The 21,932-nt window shown below is 36.9% G+C and overlaps 1 protein-coding gene across 1 annotated transcript in view; it reads left to right on the plus strand.

Annotated features, from left to right (window-relative positions):
* The window catches only part of LOC147917724 (mitochondrial pyruvate carrier 2-like), a 28,080-nt gene that overhangs the window by 3,542 nt on the left and 2,606 nt on the right, over positions 1–21,932 (plus strand). Inside the window, exons 2-3 of the mRNA XM_087437482.1 lie at positions 9,143–9,183; positions 21,465–21,549. Of these exons, the coding sequence (XP_087293608.1) occupies positions 9,143–9,183; positions 21,465–21,549 (126 nt within the window). The remainder of the gene's footprint in view (positions 1–9,142; positions 9,184–21,464; positions 21,550–21,932) is intronic.

The following is a 21,932-nucleotide window of genomic DNA, read 5'->3' on the forward strand; positions in this document are numbered from 1 at the left end:
TCAGTTAAGTCAGCCCAGAAAACAGCTATCTGAACCATATTATTTTAGGTCACTGTAGCTTTGCTTTTATTGAATTACATTTTGGCTTAAATGGAAGAACTTCTGAAAAAATAGTTCTGTGAAATTTGCTGCAGTGCTTAGCGTGCTGCTGAGAATATCATTCTCCACGTTACATGGTACTCTCTGTGAAGGCTGGTGAGAAAAGTTACTGTAAGCTCTTAATAACAGGAATATTAGCATTTTTCCTAGGTAAGAGAATTTTTTTTCTTTTTTGTCTTAAAGACCTAGAGAATATTTTTAAAAATAAAAACGTACTAAGTAAACAATATTAGCAGTGTTCGTAAGGGATTATCTTTATCATAAATATTCAAAATTAAATACAAAGGGAAATGATGTTATACTAGGTAGTTTAATAGAACTTAGTTCAGAGTATGTATTATTTTATTATATGTAAATATAGCCAAATGTGGATCAAATAACCAGTGTAGATACCCACATAGTTATGAATTAACATAGTTCTTTAAAATCTCTGTTAGAACAATTTATTTTCTTGCTACAGAGATTATCTGATGAATTTTAATGACAGTCTAGGATAGTTATCTAGATATCTATATTATATATTATATCTGTATTATATACTATATATAATACATCTATATACAGATATATTCTTAAATATATATTTAATATATATTATGTTTAAATATATACACTAAATATATAAATATACATATATTATTTTTTACAGTAATAACCTCTGTTACCTTAAAATTAAAGAATGAGAACCAAAATAGAAAGTTGGGATTTCAAATACAACTGTAAGATATTGATAAAAAATAGAGTATCTTTAAACAGTTAGCTACCAAGAAAGTTGAATTATTCAATATTTATTGAGGGCCTACTGCAAATTAGGCACTGTTCTGGCACTTGCAATATGTTAGTGAATAAAATAAAAATCCCTTGGCCACAGAGATTTTGTATTCTCAGAAGAAACCATAAAAGGAATACAATCCTTGCTGAAGTTGTTTGACACTTAACTTTTGTCCACCAACCTGATTTTAAACTAATTTTAAAAATTAAGACTGTTTATGCCTCACCTAATTTGATTCGTCGGATGTACCAAAGGAGAAGCAAGCCCTAAGAAGAGCTATAAATAACTTGTCATTTCCAAGTCATGTAAGAATATTAATTTTGGTTAGAAGAGAGTATGAAATATGTTTAAAGTATGGTATGATATGGTAGAAAGAGGACTAGGATCAAAGACCTGTGTTCTGGTCCTTGCTCTGTCCGGAACCTCCTGAGTATAAGACAAATTACTTAACTTCTAAGTGCCTTTTCTTTTTCATCTGTAAAAATAAGGGAGTGTGGATTTTCCTTAAGGTCCTTTTCAGCTGGGATAATCTACAATTTGGTATCTCTACTAGGGCTTTTCCTACTTTCAGAGCCTTCAAGAAACTCAGGTTTCATTGGAGAAGACCATATAATTATTGTTAGATTAGGATTTAGGGATCTAAGTTATCCTTGCTGTGCTATGTATTTTACACAAATAATTTCACTTCTCTGGGCCTCATTTACCTGATTTATAAGATGAGTGCCTGCAACAATCTTTCTAAATTTAAAAGTCATTGATTCTTTGTAACTGAAGAAATACGTAAATTAGAATGTATCAACCCTAAAATGCGTGTTAGCTGTCTTAGCTATCTTAGCTAGTCACTTCACCTGTTATTTTACTTTGGAATTTCCACCAAAGCCTGTTTGCAATCAACATTTTAAAAATGATTATATACCCGTGATGTTCTGGATACTGTTTGAGTGAGATAGCCGTTTCCAAGGCTTTACAGAAGATAGAAAGAGTATAATGGCTCTAAAATGATAGCCCAGTTGTGTTCTCAGTGTGAAGTCAGAACTAGCTTTAGTACAAATAAAAATGAGTAATTTTTGACAGTCAATATCCGTGTCAAATAGTAGCCTTTACAAATTCTAAGGATTTGTAAGTGGTTTGTCACATGATAGCAAACAGGGCCAGTTTGCAATACAGGGAATATAGTTAGTTCCCTTAATATAGGGAACTAAGAGGAATGTTGAGGGATGTTGAAAAGCAACAAATCATAGAGAAATGGCCTGAAAGGGAGAGAAAGACATAGAGGAAAGCATTCAGTAAGAAACTTTATGTTTCACGTTGGGACATAGTGAGCACCTCAGTTCATTGTATGTATGTGTGTATGTTTGCATGTGTGTGAAAGTTACTTGTTCTGTTCTAAGAAGGAAGTCTTTCCCTAGAGAGAGAATCATACAAATTCTGGGTAGAATTTGTGTAATATTTTGTTAACAGTAATTCCTCTCAGATAAGGAAATTAGAAAGTGAATTTATGTCATTATTTTATCAACAGGTTCATCAAAGTTCATCAGGGCAACTGGATTTGTTATTTTGTTTGAAAATGTGTCTCTTATATTTTTGGTTATGATATTCCCTTGCAGAATTTCTCAAATTCTAATGAAAGTCTGAGCTTTAAAAAACATCAGTTTTACTTTAAAAATAAGACAAATCCATAAGAACACAAAAGAAAATGACCTTTATATTATGCTCTGTATTTTTTGTTATGCTTGAAAATAATCCATAGTTTTAAATATGTGTATATATATTTTTTGAATACTTTTTTGATATTTCTAAATTGTCAGCATTTGAGGCTTTTCAGCTTCCAAGAGTGGACTTCTAAGAAACAAAATGAAAATGTGTTAATTAATAGATACTTAATTCTTTGTCTGAAAGAATGTACATTTATATCTGATGAGGATACATTTCCCTCATCTTGGATTCCAAATTAAATTCCTGAGGTGATTTTTATTCAGTATAGTTTCAGCAGTGCAAATTTTCTACCTAATCAAGTTTTTTCATTCATCATAATGAATGTTAGCTAGATACTCTGCGTATACTTCTGCTTATCTTGATTTTAAGGTATTATAATCATTTCAGGTATCATAATTATTTATCTTATTTTTTTTAATGCTCTCCTGTGAAAATAGCTGTGTCATTGTATAGAACATAAACCTGGTCTAGAAAGACAGTATGACTTTGTGCTCTCACTGTGTGAGCGATCTCTATTTCCAAATGCTTTGTTTTGTCAAAACTTTATGTTTTAGAAATGTTGAAGTAAGTTGGAATATTTTTACAATTTCCGCTATTGATTGATTGCTGTTTTCAGGAAGACGGCCTCTGTACCTGAATTCATACATGTCTAAATTTATTTGACTTAGGTAGAAAATGATTAGCTAAAGATGTTAGCTCACAGCTGGTCTTCCTCAGCAAAAAGAGGAGGATTAGCATGGATGTTAGCTCAGGGCTGATCTTCCTCAAAAAAAAAAAAAAAATGATTAGCTAAGATAAAATGGAAGGGTGAACTAAAATAAGTTTTCTTTAAAATTTTTTGTTAACCCATTGTATGATCAAAGGTATTACTAGCCATTTTTTTCTTCTTTAACAATGAAGAAAACATTATTTGTTTGCATTAATAAACATCCAACTCCTATTATTTGTGTCACTTGTTAGCATACGTTCATATCTCAGAAAAATTAGAAGTTTAGAATGTCTTAGAATATATATTTGCTACTGATATTTTTTTCCCTGTTTATTTTATTGAGGTCATAATAGTTTATAATATTGTGAAATTTCAGTTGTACGTTGTTGTTTGTCTGTCACCATATATATGTGCCCCTTTACCCCTTAGGCCCACCCCAACCCCCTTCCCCTCTGGTAACTACTAATCTGTTCACTTTGTCCATGTGTCAGTTTATCTTTCACATGAGTGAATTCATACGGTGTTTGTCTTTCTCTGTCTGACTTATTTCGCTTAACATAATACCCTCCAGGTCCATCCATGTTGTTGCAAATGAGGTGATTTTGTCTTTTTTATGGCTGAGTAGTATTCCATTTTATATATATGTACCACATCTTCTTTATCCATTCATCAGTCAATGGCACTTGGGTTCCTTCCACGTCTTGGCTATTGTGAATAAGGCTGTGATGAACAGAGGGGTGCATAAGCCTCTTTGAATTGTTGATTTCAAGTTCTTTGGATAAATACCCAGTAGTAGAATAGCTGGGTCATATGGTATTTCTATTTTTAATTTTTTGAGAAATCTCCATAGTGGAGTTTTCCATAGTGGCTGCACCAGTTTGCATTCCTACCAGCAGTGTATGAGGGTTCCCTTTTCTCCACATCCTCTCCAACATTTGTTATTTTTTGTCATGATAATTATAGCCATTCTAACGGGTATAAGGTGATATCACATTGTAGTTTTGACTTGCATTTCCCTAATGAGTAGTGATGTTGAACATCTTTTCATGTGCCTATTTTCCATCTGTGTATCTTCTTTGGAAAAACGTCTGTTCGTATCCTCTGCCCAGTTTTTGATTGGGTTGTTTGTTTTTTTGTTATTGAGTTGTATGAGTTCTTTATATATTTTGGAGATTAACTCCTTGTTGGATATATGATTTGCAAATATTTTTTCCCAGTTGGTGGGTTGTCTTTTCATTTTGTTCCTGGTTTCCTTTGCCTTGCAGAAGCTTGTTAGTTTGATCAAGTCCCATTTGTTTATTTTTACCTTTGTTTCCCTTGCCCGAGTAGCCATAGTATTTGAAAAGATGCTTCTGGTCCGGCCCCATGGCTTAGCGGTTAAGTGTGCGCGCTCTGCTACTGGTGGCCCGGGTTCAGATCCCCAGCGCGTACTGACGCACTGCTTCTCCGGCCATGCTGAGGCCGCGTCCCACATACAACAACTAGAAGGATGTGCAACTATGATATACAACTATCTACTGGGGCTTTGGGGGAAAAAAAAGGAGGAGGATTGGCAATAGATGTTAGCTGAGAGCTGGTCTTCCTCAGCAAAAAGAGGAGGATTAGCACGGATGTTAGCTCAGGGCTGATCTTCCTCACAAAAAAAAAAAAAGAATTTCGTAAAAAAAGAAAAGATGCTTCTAAGACCAATGTCAAAGGCTACTGATATTTTTAAATTCAGTGCTTAGAAGTTGTTAAAGTAATTTAGGGTTTGTTTTGAAGTTTAAAATGATTCACTAACTAAAATATTCATACCTCTCTGGGTCCAGGTTCTAGCAACCGTAATTTCATATTTAAAGTTTTTTTTGTTTGGTTTGGTTGTGGGGTAGAGGGGCAGGTAATATTTTAGCATTATCATCTAGCTCCAGGCAGTTGAGTCAATTAGTTACCAGCAAACCTGTGAAAAGCTTGACTGTTCATTAACCTTTGTAAAGAAACCAGAACCTAGGCATTGCCCAGGAAACAGTTTCTGGGGTGGTAGAAGAGGAAGCATCAGTTTCAAAATAGGAAGAGGAGTCTGCTGAGGAGTTCAAAGCCAGAGACTAAAACAATGTGCTGACTTACCCTTGAGTGGTGAAGCCAAGCTTCGTGCAGGGAGAAAAAATAAACCTAGTAATTGATACTGCATATGACCTAGAGACTTTGTATATGACAAAAAAAAAATAAATAAATAAACCAGGTGTGATGATAGGAATCTCCAAAGCTCAAGCTAAACAAAATAAGCAGAGAATTTGAAAAGATTGACTTATAGGACCAGTGCATTATGGCATCAGACTCATGGGAAGAATTTTCAGGAGCTAAAGAGTAGTGCCATGGTCTAACATAGTGCTCTGTGTTCACTGATGAGTGAAAGTCCAGTAAGCCCTGCTGTAAAGGGAGCCCGATGTCCCTAGAGATGAGTAAATAGTGAATTCCAGCCTTGATGATGAAGTGTTGAGGCAAATCTGGGTCAGACCCAAAGTTTGAATATCTTTGATTAGCGCCTATTCTGGACATGGTTAATTCAATTCAGTTCTGTTCACAAACATCTGTTATTCGTCAAGGAAAACAAAGAAACAGGCCTTGTCTTCAAGGCCTTGACTAGTTAAAAGTAACAGGTGCATAAATAGATCATTTTAGTTGTTAAGTGCAGAAAACAATAGAAGAATACCTAGGCTGTTTTGGGAGTTCAGAGAAGGGGCGTTTAATCTGGAGATGTTAAAGGAGGCTTCCTTGAGGAAATGAAACCCAAGATGAGTTTTTGAAGGATTTTAGGAGTTAGCCAGATGAAGACAAGGCAGAATATCTGGAGAGGACAGCATAAACTAGGGTTTAGAGCCGTAAAACTTCATGAAACTAGTTGCATTTTTACCTAACTTGTCAGTCCACCTAGGCCAGAGTTTCTGTAGGATGTTTAACAGCATGCCTGCCTAGAGGAGGGGATCATTACATGGCTAGAGTTCTAGGTGTAATGGTGGCTGTGATCAGAACAATACAGAGTTTAAGGAACTGGGTAAAAGATAAGTACAGTCACCCAGAAATTGAATATGGATAGATTTTCACTCAGTTATAAGAACATCAAAATTTAGAACTCCTCAATAGTTTTAATTCTCCCAGTAACTCTTTCAGCTGTGTCTCCAAATTTGCTCTACAGCTTAAAATATGGAAAACTTGAAGGTACATAGGAAAACATGAAAGTGACTAGCTATCACATGTGTGTGAGAAAATGAAGTTTAGCATTATAATTGTTTTGGGCCACAAGGAAAGACAGGGCGTGTGCCAAGATCTTCTAGTGTTTGAAGAATTATTAATCTAAAGATGGTATTCAGCTCCTTTGAAGACTGAGAAAATAAGACTTAGATTGCAGACAGACTTTAGGATTAGGTTTGCATGTTCTAGGAAATCAGCAAACTTACTTCAAAACTCTTGACAGTATAAGCCAGACTTATCAATATTTAAGTATCAGATTGATAAAAACGACTTATGATTTTAAAGAATTTTTCAGTTTGCATATGTATATACACATATGTATATTATATATACACATACATACTTACATATTAAAGTCTGAACTCTAGTTAATATAAACTGCTTCCAACTGTGCTGGCTAACTCTTCTTTTTATTTGATGTCTATTAGTGGTAGGGGTACAAGTATGCACTATTTAGCCACTAGCCTCAAGGAAGTCATAATTTTGATAGGTAAGTAGATTTACAACTAACTACAGTAGAATATTTAAAGTACACTGTAATAGATTTTTAAATCCCACTGCATTAAAATCACACTGAATGAATGAATTTAGCTGTAAGACCAATGCGAATTAGTTTGAGAGGACTCTGTTAAATTGTGGAAGAATAGTCCAAAATGCGTAACATTGCCATCAGTTAATAACACTAAAGGCAAGCAATAGTTTACACTATCCCTGCGACACTTTTCTAGAACCACTTAGTAAGCACAAGTTATAGAGGGAGTAGATGCCATTTTTACATTTTTCAAATTTCTCTTCTTAACGTGAAGATTAACCAACTACTTTTGATATTAGTTCAACCAAAATGCACCCCAAAAAGGAATGTTATCGCTGGGTTCATTTGCACTTTGGGATGATGGTATTACCTAAGTGTGAAACTAGTGTGGCTTTGATGAAAACACTTTAGAATTAGGTTTCCCTAAAATGTTTTTATGCGGCTCCCAGATATGGTTTTACTCAAACAGCCTTCCTGTGCTTAGGTCATTAAAAGCCGTCACTGTATTTTGTTTACCAACGCATCCCCTGTGCCTGGTACATTGTAAAGCACGCAGTAATTATTATGGCTGAATGAATGAATGGTCTTGTCTGCAACAAATTAAACCCAGCACTACACCTGGGTCTTAACCTAGCTCAGTGCTTTTTCAACTTCCCTATCTTTTTTTGGTTTTGTTTCTAAATCATAGATTTGTCAGTTTTATCTTTTAAATGTTATTTATGGATATGTGAACAGAAATATTCCTTATTATTGATGACAGTGAATACTCACTGTCCAGAGGAAAAAAAATGGATAAATGCATCTTCATCTGCTGGTGTTATTAAGAAATATTAATTAGGAATAGATGAAGAGAAGTAAAATATGTTATATGCATGGGTGACGATGCCATTTTAGATGTGATTTTTTGATCCATAAAAACATTATTTTGCAAAGTAAAGTGGAATATATTAAGGCAGCAATAACAGTCATGAATATAATAGGATTTTTGAATTGGTTATAAATCACTGTTGTTTTATATAAAGTTGCTGAATTTGTGTGTTAAGAAATAAATGTATTTTGTTGATCCAGTGTGTGAGAGCGTACACCCCATAGTAAGTGCTCCGATATATTGGATTTAGCATGCTTAGTTACATTTTAAAATAGTGTGGACAAAGTCTGTTTCTTCCCTGTGACTGTATCCCCTTGAAGGGTAAAAGAGAGGTATGATTTGGAAGAGTTTAAAGGGGGCAGAGGGATGGTAGGTAGTTAAGGAGCACTAGTTTAAGAGGAGACTGAGTTCCAGTCACAATTCTGCTGCTTATTGGCTGCATGACTTGGGTAGATCCCAGAACTTCTCTGAACACATCTGTGGAATGAAAGATTTAGATTAGATGATGTCTGAGTTTCCTTCCAGCTCTAAAACGTCATCCTTCTCAAATCCTTAAGTATCTAAGAAGCCAGAATTGTTGTCAAAACTACAAACATTTCTTTAACATTTTGCACAAGGTGGATGGGTGCCTGGATAGCTAAACAAGGACCCTGCTGTACTAAAGAGCTTACAAATCTAGTCTTTCCCCTTTCTCACGTGAACTTGAAAATTAGGTTCATTAATTTTTTACTAGAGTATACAGAATTTTTACAGGAACTTTTAGTAGAATACGTATGGTGACATGTCGTTTATGGTAATAAATATTAATAGAATTAGTGAATATATAAATATTTACTGAGGCTCGTATCACAAAAATTCCATAATTTGTAATTTCCCCAACTTGAAGATTATCCATGAGTGAACTAACGTTAAGTTCCATGTTCAAGGAAAGCATTGGGATTGGTTTCCAAAACCATCTCCATTATACGTTAGCTAATTTTTAACAGGTCACAAAAGTACAAATAATTGACAAGGAGATCAAAACAACTTGTATGAAAGATTGATAACTGTGGTGACTTTCTAAATGTTAACTTAAATACAAAGTATGCAGAAAGCATAGTAAAAATGATTAGAAATAGAATGATAAATCTTTGGGGTCTTGAAATGTAGTGACGGCTGCTAAGAGACGTATAAAATAGTTGGTTTATTTCTAAATTTTTCCTTTTTTTTTTTCTTTAGGTCCCAGAACAGTTTTTTTCTGGGCTCCAATTATGAAATGGGTAAGTCTTGAGTTTTTGCAGGAGCTAGTGAAGAAAATGTTCTTTAGAAGGAACTTATTAATTTGAAGTAACTTTTATGAAGGATATACTTTTAAATGTTCATGGTATGCCTAGAAATGATTTCATGCAAATACTCTCAGATGTGTCATTTTCACTTCATAAAGCACTTTACCAACTTTAGTTTTTCTGACACCTTAGATAAGAGGCCCCTGGGAACATATTTATTATCAAAAACCTTCTAATTGTGGGCCATGGGAACATGAAACTTCATTCTAAAATGTTATGACTAGGTAAACATTAAACTAGTTAGAACCTTCCAAATTAACTTTTTTAAAAAAATTTTTGCTGAGGAAGATTCACCTTGAGCTAACATCTGTTGCCAGTCTTCCTCTATTTTGTACGTGGGTTGCTGCCACAGCATGGCTGACGAGTGTTGTGGGTCCGCGCCCAGGATCTGAACCTGCGAACCTGGGCTGCTGAACCCAGGCCACCAAAGCAGAGTGCGCTGAACTTAACCACTATGCCACAGACCAGCCCTCAAATTAACTTTTATTATTAATTTGGTATGAGAACTGAAGATACTAACAGCAAAATAGAGGGGAGGGAAGTTAGTCTCAAAAAGTAGAAGGATTTATCCAAGGGTGTGTATTAGTATTTGGTAAGAGATAGAGTCTAGGACTTCTGACTCCAAGACCAATGCTTTTGCCCTATGCCAGAGTTTCCATCCCTAAAGTTCTCATTAAGCTGAAAAGAAATAATTGTGGTAGCCGTTTATAGCAAATCGTTGATTTTATGTTGAAAGTGCCAGTTTTGGCCTATAGCAGTGCTTCTCGAAGTGTCATCCCTGGACCTGCAGCATTGGCATCACCCGGGAACGGATGAGAAATGCAAATTTTCAGCCCCCATCACAGATTTACTGGATCTGAAACTATGAGGATGGAACCCAGTAATTTGCGTTTTCATAAGCCCCCCAGGTGATTCTGATACCTTCTAAACTTGGAATACTACTGTTCTGTAGGCTTTTTTTAATTGTTGTGAAATACACATGAAATTTACCATTTTAACCATTTTTTATACTGTTAAGTATATTCATATCATTGTGCAACCAACCTCTAGAACTCTTTTTAATCTTGCAAAACTAAAACTCTGAACCTATTAAGCAATAACTCCTCATTCCCCTCTTTCCCCCGCCCCTGGCAACCACCGTTCTGTTTTCTGTCTCTATGAATTTGACTACTGTAGGTACCTCATATAAGTGGAATCATACCGTATTTGTCTTTTTGTGCCTGGCTTATTTCACTTAGCATAATATCCTCAGGGTTCATCCATGTTGTAGCATGTGTCAGAATTTCCTTCCTTTTTAAGTCTGAGTGATATTCCGCTGTGTGTATAGATCACATTTTGTTTATCCATTCATCTGTTGATAGACACTTGGATTGCTTCCACCTTTTGGCTGTTGTGAATATTGCTGCTGTGAACAATGATGTACAAATATCTGTTCCAGTCCCTGCTTTCAGTTCTTTTGAGTATATACCTAGAAGTGGAATTGTTGGATCATATGGTAATTCTGTGTTTAATCTTTTTAGGAACTGCTGTACTATATTTCACAAGTAGTATATTTCACAGCAGTTGTACTGTTTTACATTTCCACCAGCAATTCACAAGGGATCTAGTTTCTCCATATCCCTGCCAACACTTGCTACTTTTATTGTTGTTGTTGTTGGTTGTTGTCTCATAGTAGCCATCCTAATGGGTGTGAAATGGTGTCTCATTGTGCTTTTGATGTTCATTTCCCTAATGTGATTGGTTATGCTGAGCATCTTTTCGTGTGCTTATTGATCATTTGTATATCTTTGGAGAAATGTATTCAAGCCCTTTGCCCATTTTTTAGTCAGGTTGTTTTTTGCTGTTGAGTTGTAAGCTATTTTAATTCTCTTAAGTGCACTGTTTTAAATTGTTAGAACAATTCAGAAACTCGGTTGTTAATCTAGGTAGTTGAGAATGTTAGCACTGGAATTGGCTGTCCCTCAATGTTATGGCCTTAGGCGGGTTAAGTCTCTGCCGTTTTGTCTCCTCAACTGTGAAATGACAAGATCAGAGTAGGTTAGTGGTTGGGAGCTGTATTTTACAGAGAGCTGGGGAGCAGTTGTTTTTTTATATTTATATTTTGAGGAAAAAAGCCAGCCCTGGTGGTCTAATTGTTAGGTTCAGCTCTCTCACTGCCGTGGCCCAGGTTCATGTCCTGGTCAGGGAACCACACCACGTCTGTCAGTTGTCCTACTGTGGTGGCTGCATGTTGCTGCGATGCTGAAAGCTATGCCACCAGGATTTCACATACCAGCAGGGTCGCCCGTGGTGGACAGATTTCAGCAGAGCCTCCAGACTAAGACAGACTAGGAAGAAGGACCTGGCCACCCACATCTGAAAAGATTGGCGGTCAAAACCCTATGAATAGCAGTGGAGCATTGTCTGATATAGCGCCGGCAGGGGAGAGGATGGCACAAAAAGACCAGGCAGGGCTCCGCTCTGCGGTCCACAGGGTTGCTAGGAGGCGGGATCGACTTGACAGCACTAACAACAATAACAAATATTGAGAAAAGCTCCCATCAGTTTAAAAAAAAGTTTCAACGTATCATCTTTAATGATTCTGCTCACACTCGAAGCATTCAAAAATAGTATGATATGCAAAAAAAAAAATACTAATAGAAGATATATTACTATTTTCTTCCTGTTCTCTCCCTACCAACGCTTAAAATTACAAGGTAATTATATATTTATAAAGTGGACTTTATTGATGAAATATTGTTTCTAGCACCATTATTAAAAGAATAAGAATGAGGGGCTGGCCCAGTGGCGCAAGCAGTTAAGTGTGCGCACTCTGCTTTGGTGGCCCGGGGTTTGCAGGTTCGGATCCCAGGCACGCACCGACGCACCGCTGGTTAAGCCATGCTGTGGCAGTGTTCCATATAAAGTAGAGGAAGATGGGCACGGATGTTAGCTCAGGGCCAATATTCCTCAAGAAAAAAGGGGAGGATTGGCATCAGATGTTACCTCAGGGCTAGTCCTCCTCACAAAAAAAGAAAAAAAAAAAAAATAAGAATGATTGGGGCCGGCCCGGTGGCATAGTGGTTAAGTGTGTGGCTCTGCTCCGGGGGTCTGGGGTTCGCAGGTTCGGATCCCAGGCGTGGACCTATGCCCCACTCATCAAGCCATGCTGTGGTGGTGTCCCATGTGCAAAATGGAGGAGGATGGGCACAAATGTTAGCTCAGGGCTAATCTTCCTCAGCAAAAAGAGGAGGATTGGCAACAGATGTTAGCTCAGGGCCAATCTTCCTCACAAAAAAAAAAAATTCAACTGTTGGGAGCAAATATGCTTGAGTGCAATAGAGAATAAATAGCCCACTAGCCATGTGTATGGGCATGGGCATCTGTGAACTTGTTTACAGAGGGAATGGAGATCATTGGCCAACCTGGGCAAACCATGATGTAAAGGTATGTAAGAGAGCTGCTTTTATTTTTATTCATAGTCTTTTTGCACAGACTGAGTTATACTCAGCTCTTGAACAATATACCATTTGGTGTAGCTCATTTTTCTATTTTCTCTTCTCCTTAGGAATAAGTCAAACTATTTCAGGATTATCCATGCAGATTTTTAATACCTGTCTGTTTTGCCTTTCCATCTGGAACAGCATGTATAGATTAATTCATAGTTTAAAATCTTGAGGGCTCTGCTATCTTGAAGCATTTTGGAATTGGAATATTCTATAGTGGTATTTCATTTTTTTTAACCCTCCTCTAAAAGTGTCATATGAATTTTTTTTTAATGAATGAGAAAATATTGAAAGAAAGAAAGGAAAGAAAAAATGTGTTATACTATCTGATGAATATTTACACCCTGCACCCCCCGCAGCGGAAATAATCAGGTGCCAGAAAGATTCACAAACCTAGGCTTCAGACATTTGAAAAGCATTTTTTATTGATGGAAACAAAGGGAGCTAACTTGAGTCTACTAGATGCCAAGCTGTCTGTACTAGGTTAATACATTATCGCTTTTTAGTCTTCACCAGAAAAAATCTGAGAAGTAGGTATGATCACCATTTTCCAGATAAGGGCACTGAGGTTCAAAGGACTAGATGAGTGACTGTGCTGTTATTAGCAAGTGGCAGGGTCAGGGTTTGAGCTCCCGGGTCTATTTGACTCCACAGCCTATGCTCTTAGACACTTACATGACCGCCTTTAAGTCGTCACTGGGAATCTATCTGTAATTGGTGCTGTCTTCGTATGTTACGGAGTGCTTTACATAATCTTGTGGTGTCATCCAAGCACTCTCTGAATCTACGGTTCTGTTATTTGAATAAAGTTCATAGTAAAGACGAAAAGGAACACAGATCTTCTGCCCCTTATCCTGAGGCTAGTAATGCAGGAAAGGATACAGGGACTAATATTCTTTTATCTCTGCCGCTCTGAAGATATACGCTACTATTATGTTTGTTGTTGTTAATAATAATATTTTCCAGGCACTATGCTAAATACTTTTAAAGCATATTAGCTCATTTAATCATATATCACTTTTGCAAGGGTAGGTATTAATATTCTCATTTTATACATGAGGAATTTAAGACAAAGTGTTATGTAACTTGACCAAAGTCACTCAGCTAGTAAATGGCAGAGATTGGATTCACAATGAGATTTCCTAAAATAATTTGCATAAGATTAGAGTGATGTAAAAGTAGAAAGGGATTTTTTAGAAACATGAGAAAGGGAGCTCAAGACCCTTGTGGGAGAGAACAATTGCTAACATATCCCTGAAAAATAAAGTGTGTCAACCTTCAAAAACAGAAGCCAGTTTAAGAGGAGAGTTTATTTGGGATCAAAGAATTGCATTTCAGGAAGCACAGATTCAGGTAGAAACCCATATAGTGTCCTGCTAGGGATTAGTAGTCGGGGGCTTTTAAAGACAAAGAAGGGAGGTTGTATTACAAAGAATTTTAATTGGAGTTGGAGGCAGAGAGCTAGTCTTGGCTAAACATTGATTGACTATTGATTCTATCTTCAGAAAGTCCACAATCATCAGTCTTTGTGATCAGGATGACCATTCTGCTGACGTCTCCAACAATTGCTTGGAAAACAATTGCTGTTTTGGCCCAGTCCGAGGTTCAAGACAGCAAGGCAGTTTCTCTGGAAAGGCAGCTCTGACTCCATTTTAAAGTTGCTCCACTAAAGTCAATTTTGACATTTTCCCCTTTTGATCAAGATCTTTCTTTGAAAGCATCACTGATCAACCATTTGAAAGCGTTGCTGATCTGCCATCAAAGCATCGTTGGTCCCTCGTCACCAAGAAGGCTTGTGCCTGGTGTCCCGTGTCCAACATAGGAGGAAAAGTGGTTTTTTTAAGAAGCTTAGGCCACATGTGAGCAACAAAAGGACCAGAGCAGAGCAAAGCCTTGCCGTCAGGTTCCCTTAAGGTCAAACCCTTCCTGTAGTTCCTCAGCATTTCTCAGTAAAGGCCGGTAAGCCTTAGCAATCATTTTAAAGCGCTGAGTGACCATTATCCGAGCGGTGTTTTTATAACATCGAGCTATGCAGAGGAGACAAAGTTTTACAGCAGTGATAATTTCTATAATACTAAACAAAATGCTAAGTCCAAATTGGAGAACAGATCTGAACCAGGAGGCAAGTCCTGAGGGTAGACAAAAGAACTATGGGATGTCAGTGGGCACTGCGTTTAACCATTTGGCTTGTGCTCAAATTCTGTCTAGTTCTGACTCTACCCTGCCAGAAGAGTTGACCCAAGTTCAATAAGAGGTATTTACAACAGTTACAAATGTTACCTCTTAAATCTCTGGAGGTTCAGTTGGTTAGGCAAGAAGTTCTAGACACTTCCACAAGGAATTAGGGGAGGAATGGCAGAGAGATTGGTAATTGTACTAAAGGATTCTCTAGATTCACGTACACAGCAAGGATGATGATGACAAAGCCAACAGTCAGAGGGATTTCCCCCTTTTGTAATAGATTGGGAGACACGGATAAGAGTGTTGTCTTTCTAAGAAAGAGAGGGAGAAAATAAGGTAAGAAGCAACAGCGAGTGAAAAGTGTGCAGGCCCGGTCCAGCCATCTGGGGAAAGCTGTCTGCCTCAGATGTCGGTTGCTTCTCTTCCTAGTCAGTTTGCTTTGGAGGACTCTAGTGTTTGTACAGGACCAGATGTCAGGTGGAGCCTTCCTTCTCTGTGAGATGTATCTCCAGGGTTCAGTGCCTTCTAGTTCTGCCGCAGTGTCAGTGGTTAGGAGCACTTGGTAAGGTCCTTTCCACTGGGGCCCGAGGGCCGTCTTCTTCTGGTGTTGCTTCCAGGATCCCAGACACCAGGCTCTAGACTGTGACCAAAAGGATTCTTTACACTGGAGTCCAGGAAAGCTTTTTTTGTGTGTGTGTGTGAGACGAAGATCAGCCCTGAGCTAACATCTGATGCCAATCTCCTCTTTTTTAGTTGTTGAGGAAGATGGGCCCTCAGCTAACATCTGTGCCCATCTTCCTCTACTTTATATGGGACGCTGCCACAGCATGGCTGGACAAGCAGTGCGTCGGTGCGCGCCCGGGATCAGAACTGGCGAACCCCGGGCTGCCGCAGCGGAGTGCAAGCACTTAACCGCTTGCACCACCGGCCTGGCCCCCAGGAAAGCTTCTTTAACCTGTTGATGACAGGCTCGAGCATAAGATATTAGAGACTTACAGCAGGTGGTCATATTAGCATAAGACAACAAGTGATCAGCAGAAGGTTGTGTACCAATAGACATTGATCTGATGGTGACTGTCTCATGTGGAATGAGTTTATGTCTTCCAGAGTGGGTACTGCAAACAGTCAGTGAGACCAAAGGCAATACCCTAGGCCAGGGGGGTCCAGTCTACGGGTATATAACAAAACCTCAAAGACAATTAACCGGACTAGAATCTAATATCTACAAAGGTACAAGCATAATTTTTCTCTCTACAGTTACCCTCATTTTTTTTTTTTTTTTTACCAAAGATAATCACAGTAACAGTCATTTGTTTATATTAAAAACTTGGCCTGATTATTTATATAAGTGAAAATAAGAATGCTCACAGAGAGTTTCTAAATTCTGGAGGGATCAGGGAGGGAGAAAAAGTAAATGTTTCATCTTTGTTTTCAAAGGTACGTCTTACCAAATTGTTGATAGCTTAAGAGAAAAGATTTCTTTAAATCTGACGAAACAAAACATTAGAGCATCCTCCTCGGTTCATGTAGTCCCATGTAATTAATATTTGTTCTTGGTCTTTTGTTAGCAGTTTGTTGAAGCCATCAGTTTCTCCATTAGAGTTCTGTAATCTCTTGCCAAGTTCAGTTTTATGATCTGAAAGTTTATCAGAAACCTGTATTCTAGAGTAAGCGTCAGAGTCCTTTCCATGAATCTTTCTGAAGATGAAGCGTATTTGCAAAGGCATCAGAGTAAAACAATAACTGTCTGTAAATGACCAAAGACTTAAAATGGCATGATTAAAGATTTCATTACAATGCAATTGACAAGGAAATTTGGTTATTTCTGTGACATACATTTAAGATAGTGACTAGAATTATGACTGGTAACGTTATACCAAGACATATCTGAATTTTACAAATTTCATGTAATTTTTAGAATGCTTTCATTAATAACATTTACCCACATAATATAACCTGAGAAGGTTTATCATCATTTATTTGACGATGCTTCCCGTGAGATTTAACATACCAAATAAGCCTAATTAGTTTAGTATCTCCCTTTTTATAGGAAGACAGAACAAATTCTTTAAGAAGTCCCAGGGACTCTCTGGAAATTTCTCAAAGTTACTTTCAGGTCAAAAAAAGAGATTTGATTTAGAATTTGAATTTTGGGAAGTTTATAAAACGTATCAAAAGGTTTTAAAACACTTGTTCAAATAGGATCATAGGTCACTGTGAACAGTAGTTAGTTATCCATTTAACCAAAGTGACAGTTAAAGACTTGCAGGCAAATACAGAAAGCTAGACAGTTGGGGGGAAAAAACGCCTTGGCTCTCTTAATAGAGAGGCCTCAGCTTTATGAACATAGGAAATTATTTTGACAAAACATAGAATCCCTATTTTCCAAGCAGACCACTCTAAAAAAATACCTTTTACAATCTCTTATCAAGAGCAGACCAACAGTCCAAGAAAACCTTGTCCTTTTAATAGAGAGAAAACAAAATTCTGTTTTGCACCAGCTTACCTTTGATATTAAAACTCATTTACTTAATTAAATTCATTCCCGTCTTACCCAGCTTGCCCATAGATAAAACTCTTTTCTCAGAGTTTCTCTTCACCAAATCTTCTTTAACTTTCTTTTTTACATTCAGAATTTATCCTTTCCTCTTTCCCATAACCAGTTTTACTTTAGGACAAATTTACTTTTGTAACAAAGATATCTCCATTCCTTATATCTTCCTTTATGGAATGCATACATGTTCTAATAGTATAAATTTTTTTAATGTTTAAAAAGAACATTAAAGACATGTTTACTGGGGACCTGCAGGTGGCGCAAGCGGTTAAGTGCACATGCTCCACTGCAGTGGCCCGAGGTTCACCGGTTTGGATCCTAGGTGCGCACCAACGCACCTCTTGGCAAGCCATGCTGTGGCAGCGTCCCATATAAAGTGGAGGAAGATGGGCACAGATGTTAGCCCAGGGCCAGTCTTCGTCAGCAAAAAAAAAAAGAGGATTGGCAGATGTTAGCACAGGGCTGATCTTCCTCACAAAAAAAAAACGTTTACTAAGAGACTGAAACATCTTTTAGTTTTTCTGTAATAAGAAGCCAAAAGTAAATAAACCTGTGCTTAGTAATTAATGTCTAATACTTTATCTTATTTGGAAATGATCTAGATACTCAAATTTCTGTCATTTAATTTAGCAAAACTCTAAAGTTTCAAGTTACCAGAAGATTTTGAAGTTATTTTTAGGTACGTATACCATGACGCATAATTATTGTTAAAAAGTTCACCTAAAAACTGTTTATCTTTCTCAGATCTATCTTAGTTTACTTGTTCCCAATAATTATGTTTAGATTACTTACAAAAACTTCATGAGACATAAGACAAAGTCAGCCATCAATTTTTTTTGCTGCCAACTTTTGTAACAGAGATAATGTGAATTTGTTTGACTTTCAGTAAACCTAGGTAGAACAAAAGTATTATATTTAATGCTGATAACTCTAATGACATGTCTATTTTAGTTAAACCAACGAACTTTAATACCAAATAGTTTCCTAAGTCATGTGATCCTGAAATTCATTTGGGTTAGTTTCTGTTCTATTTTTGAGAGTATACTCAATTTATATAGCACTTGTTTGTTTTTAAGCCAATTAAATAGAGCTCTCTTATAAACTAGTCGGGATAATACCATCCAGAGGTAGAAAAATATCACATATTTATAACATACATAATAGACACACATAAACACACAGACAGATGCAAACAGAGATCTTATAGCCTCTGTTTTAAAATTTTCCTTAGATATTTTGGACAAGGGTGCTTTCATAACAGTTTTAATCTCCAAAAGCTTCTTTTCCCATTTTTTTTTAACTTCAGTCTTAGGAATCAGGGATGGCCTAGATAACAGTTTCTGGAGAGGCTACAAGCTTTTTGAGATAAACAGGGGAGGTTATTTGCTTATCAAGGACTGACATACCCATCCCATTACATTATCCTTAATTTGTTTCTTTCCCTTTGGGTACATAGTTTTATTTTAGCTTACAGGGGAAAGCCTACAAAATTCCTATCAGGCTCTGAATCAGCTTTCAATTTGGCCAAATTTCTGATCATAAGTTACTAAACCCTTTCAAAAATCTTGTCAGGTTTCAGCCAGGACAAATGGTAAATATTTCTGGCAGTACTGAACAACTCCATTAATTTAATTTTAATTTCTGCTTGACTGTTTAAGGAACTAACGTAGCAGTTTCCCAGAAAGTCTCTCAGAGTCTCGTTAACTCTGGGAGTGGCCCATACAGGGTCCTCCTTCAAAGGTAGATATGGGAGTGTCTGTAAAGCCATTAACTTAACGGACTTTTGTATAGTCTTTTAGCTACCTCATATATGTTAATTTTTTATTAGATTTTGCAAGCAAACTTTCAGCAAGGCTGTTTTGGAATTTTGAAGTCTTTGCTTTTAGGTACACTTGAATGATCTTATCTAATTGGAATGTTCCTTCTAACGGTCAGTGTAATTCCTCTGAGGTCTGGCAGCAGTTTGGTAGGACCCTAGCCACAAATGGAGTTCAACCCCCATTTCTTCCCAGCCACATCTGGCTGCAAATGAGGTGTAACCCACATTTCTTTCTGATCATATTTTGGGGCCCCCAACCTGCTGGTTACCAAGTCAAGTTCTCAGGACACAAAACAAGCTTAGTAAGATTTTGCTGTTCTTGGTAAATATGTACAGCTTCCAGGACCATCATTTTTAAGCAGATGTGCAGGAATGTTGCATGCTTGATTCCTTAGAAATTAAAGATTGCATTCAATTTGTCAGGTCCACGATTCTCAAATCTAGTGCACAAAAAGACAAGTTTTGGAAGCTCAGAGGAACCCCAAAGTGACCACTGTAATTACAAGTCGTCTTTTGTATTGTCAGTCCACTGGGACAAAAATTTACAAGAGGAAGGACCATAGTTCTTAAATATAAACCCAGCTGGAGTGCCCAAGGGAGGAACTTCTCAGGAACTTTTAGAAGATGAAATTCCTATGTTAAAGCACAGCGAGACAAAGAGACACCAGTTGCAACCCCCATTGTTACCTTTGCTTCTGACCCACTAGCTACAGCTGTTTGGACAAACAACAGAAACACAGAATTTGAGTACTCACCTGATAGGGGATAAACCCTTACAGACGACAACAGCCATGAGCTGCCGTGAGCCAGCTCAGAGAAACCCTTCTAGACAGCAATAGAGTGAGCCAGCTTGCAGACAGTTGTCTCCTGGTCGATCTACCCCAGATGGGGCTATTGCCCCCAGAATTCCAAAGAAAGGAAAAGACTTCAACCAAAAGGGAGGAGGTCAGATCCCTGATATCCCAAATATGAAACAGAGAAAATGTACATTGGGACCTGGAAGAAGAATGTACGAGGTATGATTAGGAAGCATTTGGGAAGAAAATCACAGGACTGTGGGTAAAAGTTAACAAGAAGAAAAGTCGTGTTGGCCATGATTTACCTCTAATTATACTCTTGTATTTAACCATTTGCCCCTTTTGAACCAGCATCATTGCTTTCTTGAACTACTGACTTTATTAATTCAAAACCATTTGGATTAGGCTTAAGTTTGTGTATAAATTCACAAGTATGTGTGCGTTCTATTTAGGAGCAAAACTCTTTGCTGATTTATATTTTCCATGCAAGAGCGTCTTTTAGAAACTACGTAAAATCTGAAAATAATTTCTTAAAAGCATATTCTCTAATAACGTGTTTAGGATTTGATTTAAAATATTTAAGGAAAAAGAGACAAAGGGAGGAGAGGAGGTGAAGCAGATGTGGCAAAATCTCAGTAATTGACTCTGGGTGATGGGTATCTAGGGGTTCTTTGTACCAGTCTCTTATTTTATGTAGGTTTGTATTTTTCATCAATAAAAATCATTTTATTACATATTCTCTGCAATAGAGTAGCATAACTGATATTCTAGTGAAGACTCATTACTAAACTTTCTGAGAATTGCTGATGGTAGGGTATGAGTGGGACGATTCTATGAAAGACAGTGTTGAAAACAGCAGAGAAGAAATGGCTGTGAATACTTTGACATTAAAGAAAAATTATCTAACCAAGAAACTAAAATTATAACAGAACTTTTCTGATACTTGCACTTTTAAAAAAGAGTAATGTTGACCAAAAAACAAAAAATGAAGAGAGGAATCTATATAAATTACCTTAAATAGCTTTCAGACATCCTCCACAGCAGTGGTTCCCAAAATGTATAAAGAATATATAAATTCACATGTGAAAGAAGTATCATTTGTAGAAATGTACAAGTATCATTCGTATATACACACACACTACTGATTTTCAAATATATGAGGCTGCTTAAAGTGGTTAACAAAATACAAACTAATTCAGAAAACATCCCTGAATTCATTGCAGTGTTTTGTCATGATACACATTTTCTCAATGCACTAAAATTATAGCTACTGTTATGTGGAAATGTCTGAAATAGTTTCAGTTTTACTTAAAGCTAAGAACCATTGCTCCACGCTCATGATGCTTCTTTTCTTCCTATGTGTTAATGTGTATTTCCAGGGGTTGGTGTGTGCTGGATTGGCTGACATGGCCAGACCTGCAGAAAAACTCAGCACAGCTCAGTCTGCTGTTTTGATGGCTACAGGTAAACTAAAAGAATATCTTCTGTGTTCCATATGGGACATTCGGTATTTTTGTTTTGTTTTACATCAATTTATTTAACAGTTTATGTTCATAAGGTATATGTCTGTAATACATATACACACACTCACACAAAAGAATTAACAATTTCTATATTTATATTCATATTTATTTATTATTATATTATTATATAAATATATATATTTATATATAGCTATAATTAACAGATTATAGCTGGAGAAGGCAGAGGACGGTTACTGTAAGTATCTGCATGGGTTTTTGTTTTTCAGGTTTTTGCCATGAGCATATTTTTATAAGTAGGAAAAAAGTTACAGTTAATATTCATTTGCCCTATAAATATTTCCCTTTGATGTACGAACTGTAACA

The sequence above is a fragment of the Ceratotherium simum genome, chromosome 2 (assembly GCF_057802395.1).
Source record: "Ceratotherium simum simum isolate JZ-2026a chromosome 2, ASM5780239v1, whole genome shotgun sequence".
NCBI lineage: Eukaryota > Metazoa > Chordata > Mammalia > Perissodactyla > Rhinocerotidae > Ceratotherium > Ceratotherium simum.